General features: G+C 45.3%; 1 protein-coding gene across 3 annotated transcripts in view; it reads left to right on the top strand.

Annotated features, from left to right (window-relative positions):
- Window positions 1–16,775, top strand: part of Gria1 (glutamate ionotropic receptor AMPA type subunit 1) — a 319,050-nt gene extending 302,275 nt beyond the window's left edge. For all 3 annotated transcript variants that reach the window (XM_032913974.1, XM_032913973.1, XM_032913972.1), the window contains exons 15-16: window positions 4,534–4,668; window positions 14,162–16,775. In XM_032913974.1, the coding sequence (XP_032769865.1) occupies window positions 4,534–4,649 (116 nt within the window). In that variant the 3' untranslated portion in view covers window positions 4,650–4,668; window positions 14,162–16,775. The remainder of the gene's footprint in view (window positions 1–4,533; window positions 4,669–14,161) is intronic.
- The last annotated feature ends 636 nt before the right edge of the window (window positions 16,776–17,411 follow it).

The raw sequence follows: 17,411 nt of genomic DNA, 5'->3' as shown, positions 1-17,411 counted from the left end.
GTTATTAGTACAGTGGGCCAGTTCTCATCCTGTACTGCTCTTGGGGGAAAATCTGAAGCCTAGGGAACCGGCCTACTTTGGAAATGGAGCAGCAAACACTGCCAATTGACAAGACTTCCATTTTTGCATCCCCTAAAGGGGCAAGGCTCTGGGGAAAACTTTTTTAAAGGCTGTGATCTTGGGCCCTTGAGGAACTCCTGGGATACTTCAGATCTCTTGGGGTTGGGATGAGTGTCAAAGGTACTCAAACCCCAAACACACTTGTCCCTGCCATCTTCTTCCAAACTGCACCCATGTTAGAAATTTTCACCTCTTCTGAGGCTGTGCAAGCCACCTTCAAACAAGGCTGCATGCCCACATGAAGTCCATTGTTTGAGTCCATGCCCTTCCCAGCAGCTTTTCCCTTTTAATATCAGCTGATGATCGAGCTTGCCCAGCCATCACCTGCCTCTCATAGAAAACTACCATTCCTCAAATCTCTTCTTACTCCAACTATGTAAGTTCTGGAAAGAACACAACAGAAAAACTTCCTCCACAGGAAAGCTAGTCTTTGAAGAACTAGACCCTCTTCTGTATAGCCTAGAAGGGCCACCTCAGACTGCAGATGGTCCAGAATATCCACTGAAAGAGTTCTGGGAGCTGTGGGATTCTGGCAGAAGAGAAGAAGAAAGGGAGGAGACCTTTAGAGAAATGGACAGTGGGTCCAGACCTATCAGCTCTCAGGTGATCGGCAACACTAGTCTCAGTGGAGACACTGCTCTCATGGCCAAAGGCATTATTCTAGAACTTTCTACTTCAGCCAGAAAGAAATCCTCAAGCCTATGCCCAATCTTCCTCATGAAGGCCAAGTCTTGGAAGGTCTTGAGCATTCTTGGAATCGATGTTGGCTTAAAAACAAGGAATCTGGGACAGTTCCTCAATACGTGGGAAGAGCAAGGAGACATACAGGAGGGTGGGGAATTCTCTCTCCAACAGAAGGGAGGCAGCAAATTGAAGACAACAGGTTCAGGAGAACAGATTGTGAAGCTGGGGTCGTCACCATAGCAACCAACCCAACAATTCTGCAAGATGAGAGTTTCGCGTTTTCGGTTTTTCTTTTCTCTTTTCACCCATCACTCACTTCCGCACTGTCACCCTGTCTGTTCCTGGCGGGAGACAAGTTGTGACTTTTCCCTCCTACCAGCAAGCTGCCTAGCTCTGGGGGAGTGCATCTGCTGTGGATGGAAAGAGAATGGGATGTTTCAGGGAACACTTGGAAGACCCCAAGCCCATCTCCTTCCCCCATCAAAGCTGGAACCCTGCAGTTTGTCATGCACATTGCTATTGACTCAAGTGCACAAGGAAGTCCCTTTATGTGCACAATGGATCAAAGGAAGAGTCAAAGCTTCGGTCTCCAAATAAAATAACTTCTGTCTCTCCCCTGGGATACCCCATTCTATGCCAACAATGGGTGTCAAAGAGGGTCAATGATAGCAACAGACCAGAAAATCTCAAGTCACCTCAGAAAGCTCTAAATTTGATGCTATTCCAAAAGCTAATACTGATGAGCTAGGGCTATAGCTTAATGGTAGAGCACCAACCTAACATACCTAAGGCTCTGGGTTAATGCCCAGCACCATCAGAGAGAGAGAGAGAGGTACTTTCATCCAAACATAAAGCTAATGGTATATATAAAGAAATCACAAACATTATCTAAATGTGAATTTACCTAAACTAAAACCACACCAACACCAGTTCCTCATCACATTGTCATGCCAGAACTATGACCCTAGTCCACCACATAGGATAAATAGTTGGGAAGCAAACCATCAAGCTGTCTTCACACATGCAGCCATCTCTCTGGGCCATAAATAGATGAGCTGACTGGTGATACATATAATCCCAGAACTTCTAAAACTGGGGCAGAAGATCAGAAGGTAGAGAGCAGCCTAGGCTACACACTCAGTTCAAAGCTGGCCTAGTATATATAGTGAGATCCTGTCTCAAGCATACAAATATAAACAAAGGGTAGTCATGCTCTGGTAGTGCACACCTTTAATTCCAGTGCTCAGGAGGCAGAGGCAGGCAGATCTTTATGAGTTTGAAGCCAGCCTGGTCTACAGAGCAAGTTCCATGAAAACCAGGGCTATACAGAGAGAAACCCTCTGTCTAGAAAAACCACGTAGGTAGATGACAGATAGATAGATAGATAGATAGATAGATAGATAGATAGATAGATAGATAGATAGAGAGATAGTCAGGAGGCCTGGGGTTCAACCAGAGAAGAAAGGAGAAAGAGTAAGGATAAAAGTATTCCACTCCAGAAACAACCAGACAGCCAGTCACTAGACCCTCTTCTTTTTAGTTATGCAGAACACAACTCTATCCTCACTTCCACACAAAGATCTAACCCTAACTGTCTCCTAGATATACCCAAGTGGTGGCCAGGGAGGCAGATACAGTTGCAGTGCAATGTTGACAGTAACAAAAGAGGGTGCCCACCATTCCCTTATCCTTGAATACCTCTCCAACCAAATCAAACTTGGGGAGACTAAACTAGCCTAAGTTACAGATAGGGCAAGCTGTACCTCAACTATTGAAAGATGAGTGAGCTTGTGAAGTCAGCAACCGCTAGCCTTCTTTCCTAGCACTTCCCCATTAACTCTCTCTGAGCATCGCCCTTATCTAGTCCCTGCTCCAGTGTGACCTGGTGATGCTTTAAGATGTCTCCCCACCCCTCCCAACCTTGGCCCTGTGTAGAAAGGAGAATATTATAGGAAGTTCTGTAAACTACACACCTTCTGAAAAACAAGCAGGGATATATGCTAAGTGTTCTGAGAGTCACACAACTGGGGATTTACATGTTCCACCAGTTCCTGAACCACAAGTTGAACCCATTTCTCACATTTCTCTTCTCAGGCCATTCTCCCAGACAGGAAAAAGTTTGTTCCCTTGAATAATCATTTCCACTGCCTAGAGAGCCAGGCTAAGCATTGCCAAAAGTCACCTCTATGCAAGAACCATCTGTCGTAGCCACACAAGAAGCCTCTCTCGGGGTTGCTGTAGATAATCCCATGGCTTTGCTGGCTGAGGCTCTCTCCAGGGTAGGGAGGCAAGCTGATACCTGCCATCTGTGGTCCCCATGTTCAATCACCAAGAACCCAAGTATAAGGAGGGCAAAGGCTTGGAGAAAAGAAATCCCTTCCTGAATGCTCAGATCCTCCTGGGTGGATATCAGAACAGCAAATAGGACCATGTACTCTACTGTTCGTACTGCTCATCTGCAACCCCACCTGAAAAGCAACACACAGAAGGGTAAAAGCCACACATCCTACCCTGTGCCACCAATCAGCCACCAATGCCATGGACTGTGCAAGTTGAGCGATGCCTTTCATTTTGATTTAATGAAACATTTCTTGTGTGAGAAAACAACATGAAAAAAAGGCATTAGGAGATGCCATAACAACTGGAGAGGAGCATTCTTCCAAGACTTAAAAAAAAAAGTGGGTTTTGCTTTTGTCAAGCATTGGGGTGGAATGGTGACCTCTCTTCCTCAGACACTGCTTTCCACTGTGGACAGCAATTTGGGCTAGTGTTCTCACTACCTGAAACGGGGTTCTCCTTCACACCCCTCCCCACTTTTAAAGCTCAAAGGACTCTGGGACAGTCTCCCGCAACAGTTCTAACAAGCAGGATTCAGCTCCCTCCTGCTGAACTTCAATACTCTTCCCTAGGCTTCTGGGAATTCAGCATCCTCCTCTGTGGCTTAGCACCCCTAAAACCAACAGAGTATCTTTTACTACAGGCGACTGAGAGTTCTAAATCCAGCCACCCAGGTCTATCTACAGCAATCTTAGCAAGCACCTCCAATAGAAAAAAAAGAATAAATGACACCAATTAAGCATAATTATTAGGATTAAATAGAGCCATTACTCTAGCTCAATGCCTTTCTATCAATATAAGCGGCCCACCCCCCAGGTTTTCCCCTTAAATTGGGACTGAGAACAGTCATTAAAGGTTTGCGTCCCTCTGCCTTTATTATGTGTTTGAGAGCTGTCTTATTAAATTGAAATCAAATGCACGTCTAGGGGAAAGTTCACTTTAATACCAACTCCCAGCAAAACACTCAGAAACATGTACAATGATGGAGGCTGACGTGTTGCCAAGCAACAGAGGAGATGAGGCGGACATGGAGCTAAAGGGAAGGGTCTCCTGAAAGAATTAGTTAAGCTCAAGGGTTCAGATCTTCCCAGATCTGGCCTGAATTTTTGTGGTATCTCCTGTCCCCCAAAAAAAGACATTAAGGAGGGAGGTCACGTAATTAGAAATTCAACACAATCACAGATGATGTAAATATACACAAACAACACACGCACTCCCCTCTTCCCTAGGGAACATTGCAAGCAATGAATACAAGCAGTTTCCATCTATGAACGCTGAGGAGGGTGTGGGGTTGCGTGTATGTGTGTTAATTTGTTGCTGCCTCAGGGGTCTCAAGCCTCTTGACTCACTTTCCTCTTTCCCCTCCCCTCCTTTCCCACCCCCTTCTCTTAGGACAAGACCAGCGCTTTGAGCCTCAGCAATGTGGCAGGCGTGTTCTACATCCTGATTGGAGGGCTGGGACTGGCCATGCTGGTTGCCTTAATCGAGTTCTGCTACAAATCCCGTAGCGAGTCGAAGCGGATGAAGGTGGCATCGTCTTCCCGGGCCTTTTCCCTACCCTGTTCTCAGTGGCACATCTGGGTCCCCTGAGAGACTTTTTGCCCCCAAAAGAGTAGAAAGGGACAGGTTGAGATCATTCAGGGAGCAGAGAGGCATCGGGAAGAAACTGAAAGGGCCCCGGAGAGGGGGGAGTCTAAAGGAAAGAGAAGAAATGGGTGTGTCTGGCAAAGACGGTGCCCAAAACAGCAAATGAGTCTCTCCAGAGGCAGGTCAGTGAGGTTCAGGATTCAGCCAACACGGTGAAAGGATGATTTTTCTGAAGTTATATCCAGTCGAGCAGCTGCCCACCTGAGGGAAGGCATGACTACCCAGTTCCCTCTGCTGATCTTGCCATGCTTGGTGAACTGGGAACATTTTTAGCTTCTGTATTATGGGGTGACCCTGTCAGAAAGAATCATTCACAGAGGAAGGTGAGCAGATTAGTTCAATAACCCCAAACCATACTGAACACAGGTGAAGGCAGCAGACCAGAGAAGAATTAGAGAGGGTTGAAGAGCTGCCAGGAAGAACATGAAAACCTGTTGGGCAGGGGACAAGCAGAATGCAACAGCAGCAATGGCTGGAATCAACAGAAAATAGATGTGAATACAATACACAAAACCCACTTTTCTAACAGGAGCACATGGGCCATCCTGGTGACTAGGGAGCTGACCATCACTGGCGCTGGGTGAGAAGGGGCAACTGTTTCTTAGCAGAGATATAAATGAGAGCATCGCAGGGAAGCTGGGGTCCCTGGATTGCATTGTTAACCCTGATAAGGGGACAGGTGTGGAAGTTGATCATGTGAACAGCAGCATAAGGAAGCAGAGGACTTAGATCCCCTCTGTGACCTTCAAACCTTTGAATTTCAACAGGGAGTGAAGATGGGAAAGTGCTTGGGGCTAGGGAAATGTCTCGCATGGGGAAGTGCCTGCCACAAAGACACGAGGACTTAAGTTGAGAGTCTCTGTACCCACTTAAAACCAGGTACAGCAGTTTGCAGCTATCGCCCCACCAATGAAAAGGGGAAAGAGGGAATTCCTGGACATTGGCCAGCCAGCGTACCTAGAACTATAGGTTCAGTGAGAGACTCTGTGTGAAAAGAAGGTAAGGTGAAGAGCAGTTGAGGAAGACCTCTGACCTACACACACAGGCACACACACACACACACACATACACACACACACACATACACACACACACACACACACACATAAAGAAGAGACTGAGATTCAGATAGTAAAGTCTATAGGCACGTAGAGAAAGGAAGATTGGAGAAGGCTTGTGGGAAACATCAGAAATTAAGAGCAAGCATTCTTTAGACTGAGAAGGAGAGAGAAGTGTGGTCACTATGGCCTTCATACCAGTGGACTTTCTCTTTGGCCTGACTAGATGAGTAAGATTTGGTGTCCTATCATGTTTCCTAAAGGCCCACTTGTCAATATTCAATTTCTTCTGAGCAGGACACATATGCAACACTGGATCGCTAACACAGGTCCCTGCCCAGCCTCTCCCCACCTTGGCTTGTGTACATCCTGTGTACACCCTGGGTCAGTCCTGGAGAGGACATCTCTAGTCAGTCCCTTGCTTGGAAACTCGTTGTTCGGTTCGGATGGGGGTAGAGAAAAGAGGAATTTGCATCCTAGTACTGAGACCTTCTGTCCTGGCGTTCAGAATTCCCACGTCATGGTTCCAGCTGCCTTCCTGCTGGCAATCTGCTTCCCTCCTCCCACCATGTTCCAGCCCCTGTGTGTTCTGTGCAAATTGATCCCTCACCCTTCTTCTATCTCATGAGGCCCATTTTAAAAGCTACTTACTCTCCCACAGTATGGTAACAGGAACAATGAAAGTCTGGAAATATGGTAGGTTTCCCTAGAGGACCTCAGGATACCTTCTCTCCTCTTGACCAGCTCTCCCTCCTCCACATTCTGTTGGCGGGGAGGAGATCACAGCGCAGTCACTGACTTTATGCTTAAACTCTCTCATGGACTTGGTGGGGCATGGCAAGCACCCCTAAGCCCTAAGCAGAACTTTCTTTGACAATTTATGTTCCATCCAGAACATAAATTTACAGATTATCCTTCCTTACCATCCAAAGAGAGCAAAGGGCTGTTGAAGCAGCAAAGAGGGGCCCAGGCCAGGAGCTAAGCCAGCTGTGCTCTTTGGAATCCTCTACCCCTTTCCCATGGACCCTCTAGAGACTCAGGGTAGTGCCAGTCAGCTCTCAAAAGCTCCTTCGCATAGCACTCAGTGTCCTGTGGGTATCTCAGGGTGGAGAGCCTGGCGTGAGTCCATCCATTCTCTTTCTTAACTCTGTCACCTTAGACAAGTCTTAATTACTCTCTGGTCCTGTTACTTTATTATTTTAAGAAGTAGGGACAGTGGTAGTATATGCTCCATCAATTTGCAGTGAGGATACGAAATAATAGATTAAAGGATTGGCAAGAGACCCACATCGCAGCTCTCAATAAATGACAACAGCAGTGATTGCCTTCGTGATATCGGCCTTATTAACACACAGCTGCAGCCTCCTTCCAGCTTTCTTTTATTAATATTCACTTATTAACATGGAATGTTATTAATCACATGTACTAGAATGTTTTGAGCCATGCAGACCAAGAGTCCTTAAAGAACAGGTTATTGCTGTAGGGTACATATTGTTCGTCAAGTTAATGTAGAATTGTGCACAGAAGAGAAAGTCTACTGGAGCAAGGGAGGAAGCATGCAGAGAGTGACACATGGTTAAGTAGCGCAAACCGCCCAGTAGAGAGCAGTGTCCCCAAGGCGGTTTTGATCACCTATGTGTGCTCATCAACTATGGTGTGGTTTGGTATCCCCCAAGCAGAAAACCATCCGAATGTCCAACACCCGTCTAGGTTTATAGTGATTTCTACTAACCCAGGTAACTGCACAGAGGCTAGGAGTATCTTCTGAGACAGTAGTGACATGCCCCATGGAAGGTACACTGATGTCTTAGGTGACAATGTTTCTTTGAAGAGGCCGTTGCATCACAGTACCGTGCCTGAGAGACATTCTCACAACTCCATTTACAGAGTTGCTATTAAAGTTCTCAGAAGCCACCAGGGCCCCCCAGAAGCACTAACCTAAGACTGTCCAGCCCAGTCCCCAATAATCAGTTCCAGCCACCATCCTGACTTCTGCACAAAACAACAGGACTCCTAATAGAATTTTTCCATCTTTCCACTTCAACGGAGGCACTTTCCTTATTAATCTAGCCGGCCCTTCATTGCTGAAGCTCCATCAATTCCTCTCTTATCTAAAAGAGATAAGTAGAAAGCACTCCAACCACTCCTCAGGCTTCATAATGAATGCTTTGCTTTTCCCAAAAGCAATTATCTCTGTTTAGAAACACAGGCTACGGCCCTAGGGGGGCTTTGGAAAGATCTTCCATCCTGTGTCTTTCCCTGATCACAATTTTTACCCCTTCTTAAAGCCAGGAAACCCTAAACCGCCTCAGGCTCACCCCCTGCCATCTCTCAGCAGTTCAAAGAGACCTTTCTCAGTCGCCATGTGAGGAAAGAGGAAGAAGAGGAAAACAGCACAAAGGGAGGGATGGAGGCAAAGAGAGAGGGTAAAGTGGGGGAGGGAAGGCTTGCACATCATGGTGTTAGCACCTCATTTTCATTCGCCAGGTAATGTATTCTTGAAGATCTGTAGGCTAATAAGAAGTGAGGCTGGAAGAAGTAAGGAGCTTGCTCCCACAGGTCACGTAAGCCAGGAGCTAGAAGGATAGGAATTGGGCAGTGAACAAAGTCTCCACAAAAACCAGGCCCTTGGTTTTAGCCAAGATGCTTCTAAACTGCTCAATTTCTCTTCTTCCAGTGACTGATACTGTTTTGAGCACATACTTTATGTCCCTCAAATGCCAGTAAACAAAATGCATCTCCGCACTCAGGCTGTGTCGTTTAGGCAAGCACAGGACCTCACCTGAGTCTCCTTGACACCCTTAACCCTTTGATGTATGGGGAACAGAACATAGCTGTCACCAGGGACAGGGAAGACAGTGCTTAGCAGAGGAGACGCAACCAGGATCAACCCAGACACCGTGGTATTTAGCTGGGTTGAAGCAAGGAATGAACTAGCCAAAACCAGAGAGTTGCCCAGAGTCAGAGACTCAAACACTAGAATTCTTGCCTAGAAGTGTCTAGAAACCAGTAAGGCTTGGACAGAGAAATGCTGAATTGGCAGTGCAGGAGCTGAGGACTCAAAGGCTTCAGGTAGCTCACAACATCTTAGTATAACTTAAGCTGTCATGAAGCAAAACATCACCTAGGGCACATTTTTTAATTGAGTAGAGCCTTAGAGCATCTGCACTTCACCTCTTCCAGGGAAAACAGAATAGCATCTTTGTCCTTGTTGATAGTAAGTAATAAAGATCTTTATCATCTTTTACCTTGCTCCCAGGGAAAATTAATCCCCTGCCTCCCCCAACTCCCTGGAGAGCAGCTGACCTTTCAAACGTGTATATGACAATGCCAACACAAGGTATGCTTAAGCCACAGCAGATTAGGATCTGTACACTTGCCTAGACCTAATGAGCAACACAAGGTTCAACACTAAGGAAGCGACCTCTGTGGTTGGTGCTCAACCACTTCTTTGCATGCACGAAAAATGGGGTCATTAATGAAACCCGAGCTTTCACTAGGATATTCTCTGACATCCAGAGGCTGGGCAGAGTTCTCCTAGCAAACCAAAAGACTAGGGAGCAGAACATGGTCACCGTTGCAGAACCGAGTCTCAGAAGAACCACATTGGAGGACTTTGCAACTAGACTTTTTATTCATTCTTCTCTCCCTGAACCTGTTACAGAACATCTCTAAGGATGTGCTTAATAATGACTGGTATATTTGGGAGGGAAAAACAGAGAGCCACCCTCTCAAAGGCAAGGTCAGGCATTATATTAGTGATTGTCACTTAGCTTTGGGAGAGTACAAGGACCATATTTAATAGGTCATATATTCTGTCACTGCCTCAGATAATTGTTCTCTTAAACAAGTCAATCATGCATACATGTCAGGCTCTCTTTAAAATGATCTTGGACAGTAGATAAGCTCAACTTTGCTTCCAGTTTAGAATCTCTCCAGTAGATTTGAAACTTAGATACTCAGGCCATTCACTCAACGTTAGTGGAGTAGAATGCAGACATTAATGTTTTTTCCCTAAACTCCCACCCTGGAATGCCAAAGTTTGAGAACCAGAGGTCTACTGCCTGTTTAACTTGTTTTCCATCCCAGCATTCTGGCTCTGGTCTTCTCTTTCCAAGATTCCATAAATGTATCAGGAAAAAAGCTAGTAAGAGGCCAATGCCCTCCTATAGTAGGGTGTGCTCTGGGCAGCCATCAGCTTCCTGAGAAAATGGCTCTGGTATTTTAATGTTGAAAGGTCTCAGTTACATGCCAAATTTGTCTTGGCTTTTGGTAGCCTCTGCTATTGACTGGGCCATTAACCTTGTCCTTAAGATAAACTCATGAAGTTTTGCCAACTTTAGTGAGATATTAGAGAAATGTTTGAGATTTTTGAGAAACACAGCCCAAGGTAATCTATATGAGCTTTGTTGTTGATGATGGTGGTGGTTGTGGTGGTGGTGGTGGTGGTGGTGGTGGTGGTGGTGGTGGTGGTGGTGGTGATGATGGTGGTGGTGATGGTGGTAGTGGTGGTGGTAGTGGAGGAGGAGGAAGAAGACAAGTTAAAGGAATATGGGCCTATGGAGGTATCTCAATTGACAAAGTGCCTGATACACAATCAGAGGGACCTAATTCGATCCCCAGCACACATGAGAGAAAGCTGGGTGTGGTGGTCCATACTTTTAATCTCATTCCTGAGGGAGCAGAGATAGGTAGATCCCTATCTCTTAGTAGTTACCCAGCCTAGATGCATCAGTGAACTCCATGTTCTGGTGAGAAGCTTTGTCTCAAAAGGCAAGGTGGATAGTTCCTGGTGAATGACAGGAGGCTGACCTGTGGCCCCTACGCTACTCTTGTGGCTGAGCGCACATGTACACACACACACACACACACACACACACACACACACACACACACACACACTTTTCAAGGAATATAGTAAACCAAAATCTTGAAGGCTAGACATTCCAAGCTACACTCTAGAAAGTTCTATATTTTTCCACTGGCACAATTAAAATATTGTTGCCTTTTCGATCTTTTATCCTGTGTTAGAGTCAGTAATCATTAATTCTTCCTGCTCTAAATTCAGATTTCCCCTGAGTAGCACTGTGGTTCTATTTATTTGGCCTTTGACTGAAAAGAATGCAATCCAAGTCACACTTCCTCTTTGGTGGAGAAATGCCAGGGAAGGATGTAAATAAATTAAGTTCCAGGGTTTGAGGAAGAGACAGAACCAGCGTGGGCAGAACATCATATGGGGGGAAATCTGTCTGAATCATGGATTTTATTTTTCAGAATATCTTTTATTTATTCTTCGATAATTTTATACATGCATACAATGTGTCTTGATCACAACCACCTCCAGCTCCCCGCTCTCTCTTCTCTGGATACCAACCAACACATCTCCCGCCCACCTTCATGTTCTCTCTGCTTTTTGGTTGTTTTTGTTCTTATTTTGAGAACCCACCAAACTAGTTCTACTTGACGGAATGTTGCCTGATCTTGGTGGCTTGGCATGGTTCAGGTTCTTGTTTAGGTCACAGCTGCAGTAAGTTCACTAGTGCAATGGCCAAGTCCAGAAGAAAATATCTCGTAGCACTCCTCCCATCTGCTGGCTCTCACATTCTTTCTCCTCCTCCCTCTTCTGTGATGTACATTAACCCTTTAGGAGGATACATTGATATAGACAACCCATTTACAGATGAGCATTCCCAGTCACTTCGTCTCAGCACTTTGACCAATTATGAGTGTCTGAATTAACTGCTAACTACTGCAAAGAGATTATTGGGGTGAAGTTAAGCACAGCACTAATCTATGGGTATAAAAACAATCATTAAAAAGGTAGTTTTATGATATGTCCATTGATTAAAACAACAGTAGATTGTTTCATAGGCTTCTGCCCAGATTTATGGTATAAGGCATGGGTTAAACCTTATGAAGCCTGCAGGCAGGGCCTAGACCAAAGCAGGAAGTGGTTGACTATCCTTATAACTATCATGCCATTACTACACTAGGAGACATATCTGGCCTAGCAAGCCAATAATGTAGCATTCGGAGTTCACCACTGATGACTTCCCCCAATAGTCTAATGTGGAACCTTCTGGCACTGTGAATGCTAGCCAGCAGGAAGTTGGTATGTCACTTCTAGCTTGACCTCCTGCAACCAAAGTGTATTGTATCTTCAACAGGTAACATCCAAAAGCAATGGTTTTATTGTTTCTAGGTCTTTCAAGTCTTTCTCTGAACTTAAAGGGAGGTGCTGCCTGGCACTAAGATTTTTATGTGAAGACTCTTGTCTTATAGGGGAAGGCTTTTTCAACTCATGGAGGATATTCATGTTCAAACACGTTTTAGGTTATTTCTAAGTCATTGAAGCTTTTATTTTTAGTTGTTTTTAAGCTTTTATTATTTTTGATTATGTATAAGTGTCGTGTTAGCATGTGCATGTGAGTGCTGGTAGCCATGGAGGCCACAGATATAAGATGCCTTGACCTGGAGTTACAGGCAGTTGTAAGCCATCAGACATGGATACTGGGAATCAAACTCAGGTCCTCTAAAATAGAAACATGTACTCTTAAATTCTAATCCATTTTCCCAGCCTCTAGCTACATTTTTTAATTAGCCTCAAAAATAATGGATTTCCATACAACTTTAGTTTTGGTTAACCCACTCCCTCTGTCCCTGTCCTCCAGATGAATCTCAGATTTTAGAAAAAAGATGATTTTTAAACAGTATCAGGAACAGATAGCAAGAAAAAACTCCACCAGACTCTCATAATAGTCTAACTACAGGAGACTGACTCTGTGGGCCACAACATCAAAGCCAGGGTATTTGGAAAGGATTGCTGTTGTTTTTTAATAAATTCAAGATCTGTGTAGTGGCCAGTAAGGATAGCCATGGCTTGTGGAGATATGGTCCGGAGCTTCCTTCCCCAGGATACGAGCTTTCTTTAAAGTGGCAAATCTTATGTGTGAGAGGGTATATAGTGCACAGACGCTGAGAGGAGCCAGCCTTCCTGTCAGCTGAGGTGATGCAGGACTTCAGTGGGGAAACTAAGGAGAATACATGCTGACAAATGTGGGAGGTTGGTCTTAGCAAAGGAAGACTCTTGACCCACAGATAGCCCTTCCCATTATGTTGATTCCTACACCTCATGCCCAAAATTCTGACCACTTGGAAGTAGAGAGGAGGGCTAAGGGTGGCATACTGCAGAGCTCCTCCAATGGAACTTTGCAGAGAACAATGCTCTTCTCGACTAAAAGATAGGATCCAGGACCTGAATTACGGCCTTGAACATTCCACTTCACACGTCTATTGCTGAGGTGATCTGTGAGTCTAGATCTGAGATCTAGAATTCCAACACCTTAGAACACCATTGAGCCAATGTCTAGACCAGCAAATTGCACATGCTGGCAGGAAGCAAGTGGTGCACAGATGAAGGCTTTCCGACATGTGGCCTCACTCTCCTCAGTACATGACCCTTTCTGGTTACATTTTGTGAATTATCTTATTCAAATGACTCCTAATTACCTTTAACTTATGGAGCTAGAAGTGGGGGTTCAAGTTTTTTCGGAAGAAAATCATTTGAATCCAATAATAGCGCACTATCAGTTTCCCTTAATATTTCAAAGTATCACCATTCTTAGTAGATAAAGGTGATGGAGGAGGAGGAGGAAGAAGAGGAGTAGGGAGAAGAGGAAGATGGAGGGGGGGATGAGGAGGAGTAAGGGGGGAGGAGGATGACTGTAGCTGCCTGGACAGACACATGTCATAAACGTGGAAGTTTAAACATTCTAAAAATACCAAAGACAAGAACGTGATAGCAGAACTTAGCTTAGGTAACAGGAGGCTGCTTTCCTAAGCTCCACTCCGGCAGCGCCAAGGAAATGCACTTCCTGCAGTAGTCACAGAATGAAATAACTTAGGGCTCGCTTCCTGACACATTAAAGCCTAGGCCCCCGGCGAGGATAAGGGAAGGTGATATGTACAATGTGATTGAAAAGGACTAATATATCAAAGAAATCAAGGACGCATCCCCCAACTCCACTGTCTGTGTAATGCACGCTTACTACCAGCACAGACAACCTCCAGCTATAGACTGACACATCAGACTGGTGCTGCTAACCCTCTGGTTTCTAGAGTATTAGAATTCTAGATCAGAAAAGGACTTATTATGCTAGAAATAAGGAAGAATCACTAAGTGCCCACACTACCATTTCTTGAGCTCAGGAGTGGGGGAGGAAGGTTGGGCAAGAGTTTCAGTCCCTGCTTGACTCATTCCCCTTTGGCAACCATTACCAAGGACCTGGGGAAGAACCCCCTGTCCTCCTGAAAAGGGTTTCTGTTTGATCCCACAGCAATCCATCAATGAAGCCATACGGACATCGACCCTCCCCCGGAACAGTGGGGCAGGAGCCAGTGGAGGAGGCGGCAGTGGAGAGAATGGCCGGGTGGTCAGCCAGGACTTCCCCAAGTCCATGCAATCCATTCCCTGCATGAGTCACAGTTCAGGGATGCCCTTGGGAGCCACAGGATTGTAACTGGAGCAGACAGGAAACCCTTGGGGAGCAGGCTCAGGCTTCCACAGCCCCATCCCAAGCCCTTCAGTGCCAAAAACAAAGAAATGAAACACCACCTCCAACCACCACGACCATATGGAGGACAATTCAGCCAATGTCCCTGAAGAATTAAAAAAAAAAAAATCCACTAGGCCACCATCCCTTTCGTTTGGGAAATTTTTTTTCAACCTTTTCCATTCGCTAAGTGAAGATGGTCACTAACTATGCTGCAATAATGGGAGGAATCCTGTCCAAGGAAGTCTAGCGTCTCTGAGAATGGAGTCACTGGGATAGCAATGAAGAAATCAAACTGCTTAATTTTAATTCAGTTGTTAATGTGTCTTAGTGTGTGCATTATTTTCTTACTAATACCCATGGTTTGCAGGCTCTGTTCAACCCTTTTCCTTCTTCTTATCCACAGCCCCCACCCCCACCCCCACCCCCACCCCTTCCCATTACTCTTCAGTTTCAGATTGAAGACTCATGATTGGTTCCACCTAATAAGCAAGGAAAGAACACTTGACCTTCAAACTCATTCAGTGTTGGAGATCTCCATAAAACCTTCCATCCTTTGGCCCACGCCTTGGATGGAGACAGACACTACTGGAGAAAGAGGTTGCTTTCCCCAGAGAGAATACTACCTAAATGCTGGTTCATCAGAGAATAACCATGAAGAGCATCTCAGATAAGGATTAAAAAGGGGGTGCTGGGTAGAGTATAGTAGAGGAGGACTTGTTAAGTTCACTGATGCTGGGAAGAAACTTCCTGTAATGCCTACAGCATTCCATGGGCCATAGAGTACCAATATGGTATGCCTCTTTACAGAGTCAATCTCAGCCCCCAGAAAGTGTATTCTACTGCGCTCAGGCCCAAAGGCAGTGTGGTGGTCAAAGAGCAACTGGCCTCCTGAACCCAGTAGAGCCTTGCAAAGAGCTGGCAGTCAGGGAGGTGCCATACATGATTCTTGTCTTTCCTTTGCTTAATGTCTATACTGGATCCCAATGGTGGAGTAGGACTCTCAGTGGAGCCTCTGGCATAAGGGGAAATATTGCCCAAGCTAAGTGCAAAAGAAAGGTTATAGGGAATTATGGGAGTCCATCCAAACCCCTGCCACAGAGCCTTCTGTGCTGTTTCCTGTCCTAGGTATGAGAGACCAAATATAACTTGTGAGTTATGCCAATGCAAAGGACCCAGGTTTTGTGTTAATAGAGTATTGTTTTAGCATGTGATCAGATCTTAAGAAAGAAAGACAGCAAAGCCTGGATTATTTTGAGAGACGGAGATGAGGTACGTTGCTAAATACATCAGGGGACTTTAAGATGCCTAAGCCCATCTTCTGACTCTAACACAAGGATACTAACTTATTCCCTGGCTTAAACAGATGGAGGACATTGCATTACAGTGGCCAGAAACTTTACACCCAGGAATGCAATGACCAAAATAAAGGACAGCCAGACAGGAAAGGTGACAAGAGCCACTCTGAGTGATGCTAGGCTGCCTGAACCTTTGGGTGGGAGTGGAAGGCCCTGGTACAGAGCTTTGTGGAGACCTCCACTCTCACTCTTGGTACAACTGACATCCACCTCTCTTGCAGCCACTCCCAGGTGCATGCTTCGGTGAGTGCCATATGCCACTAGCTTTTACCGATAACCATATTCTGGCTTACTCTCCTACCCTCTGCTTCCATCCAATCTTCCCTATTAGGGGTTATCATTAGCAATGGATGAGCTGAAGATTTTGGAGCCTATCCATGGTTCAGAGCAGTAAAACTGGTTTCCTCTGTGGATGCTTTCAGTGGACACCCGCCATCTCTGTGTCTCTCTCATTCTCTCTTCATCAGCCATAGCAAAGAAACATCCCAGAATCAACCCTTCACCCATTGGTCGGTTTCTCCCGTGTTACCATGGGCATGGCATTTGAAACAGCTCCCTGGAGATGGATGATCACCTTTTATTTCTGCCAGCTAACGTCCTCCCAGCCTCCTGCCTACCACTGTAGACTCTGGTGTGAGCTGCTACTGGGGAGTCCACACCAAGGAAGAAATGGAACTAAACTCTACCATCAGCTGCTTCAAAAACCTTTGCCTATGGCCTGGGAAGATGTTCTCCAGCCCCCGAGCCTATTGGTTGGATAGAGAGAGACCGTGGTGGAAATGAGGGTCTTGCTGGGAGGGGTCCATGACTCCGGGGAAGATGCTTCTCACCAAGGGATGTGTGGGGAGAAAACAGAAGTGAAGAAGAAAACAGAAAAAGAAGTTACCTTGTATTATGTATTTTTACTACACTTTTCTTAAAAATGGAGCAGTGGGAAAACTCTGAAAGAGATTGACATTTTTCTCAACAGGAATCCATACTTAACAGTTCTGGCTTTCATTAAATTTTGCTCTTTGGTACCTGGGCCTTTTATTTAATATCTATATTTATTTTAACTCTCTTGGCAGATGTGTGAGGGAAAAAAATAACTCTCCTTTGATCAGACACTAAATATTTGAGAGAGATTCCTGTTTTATTTTCAAATAGCCAGGGTTTGGGGTTTTTTTTCCTTTTTTGGTATTTGCATAAAATGAACAATATCACCAAGAATTAAATCACTGTGGACCCATTACCTACTTTTCCTTATTGTCCGTTCCATGTTGTGCCATTTTTGAAGCTAGGGTTCCAAACACTGATGTTTTCTCCTAAGACTAGCAAGTTTTTAATTCCACCCCCTGTCCCCTGTGTTGGACCTGGGTCCTGGGACCTTGTGCATGCTAGGCAAGCACATGGCTACTGTGCCCAACTCACAAACTACTCAGTATCATTTCAGAACATTGTAAATGATTCATCAAGATAGGATTTAATTTTTCACATTTATTTATTCATGTACATGTACGTGCATGCACATGGGCCAGAACATGTGTGGAGATCAAAGGACAACTTGCAGGAGTTGGTTCTCTCCCTCTACCCTGTAATCCTTGAGGGTTGAACTCGGGTCATAAGGCTTGTCAAGCAAGCATTGCTACCTACTGCATCACCTCTCCAACCTCAGG

The sequence above is a fragment of the Rattus rattus genome, chromosome 9 (genome assembly GCF_011064425.1).
Source record: "Rattus rattus isolate New Zealand chromosome 9, Rrattus_CSIRO_v1, whole genome shotgun sequence".
Lineage (NCBI taxonomy): Eukaryota > Metazoa > Chordata > Mammalia > Rodentia > Muridae > Rattus > Rattus rattus.
This window is presented reverse-complemented; position numbering and strand designations above follow the sequence as displayed.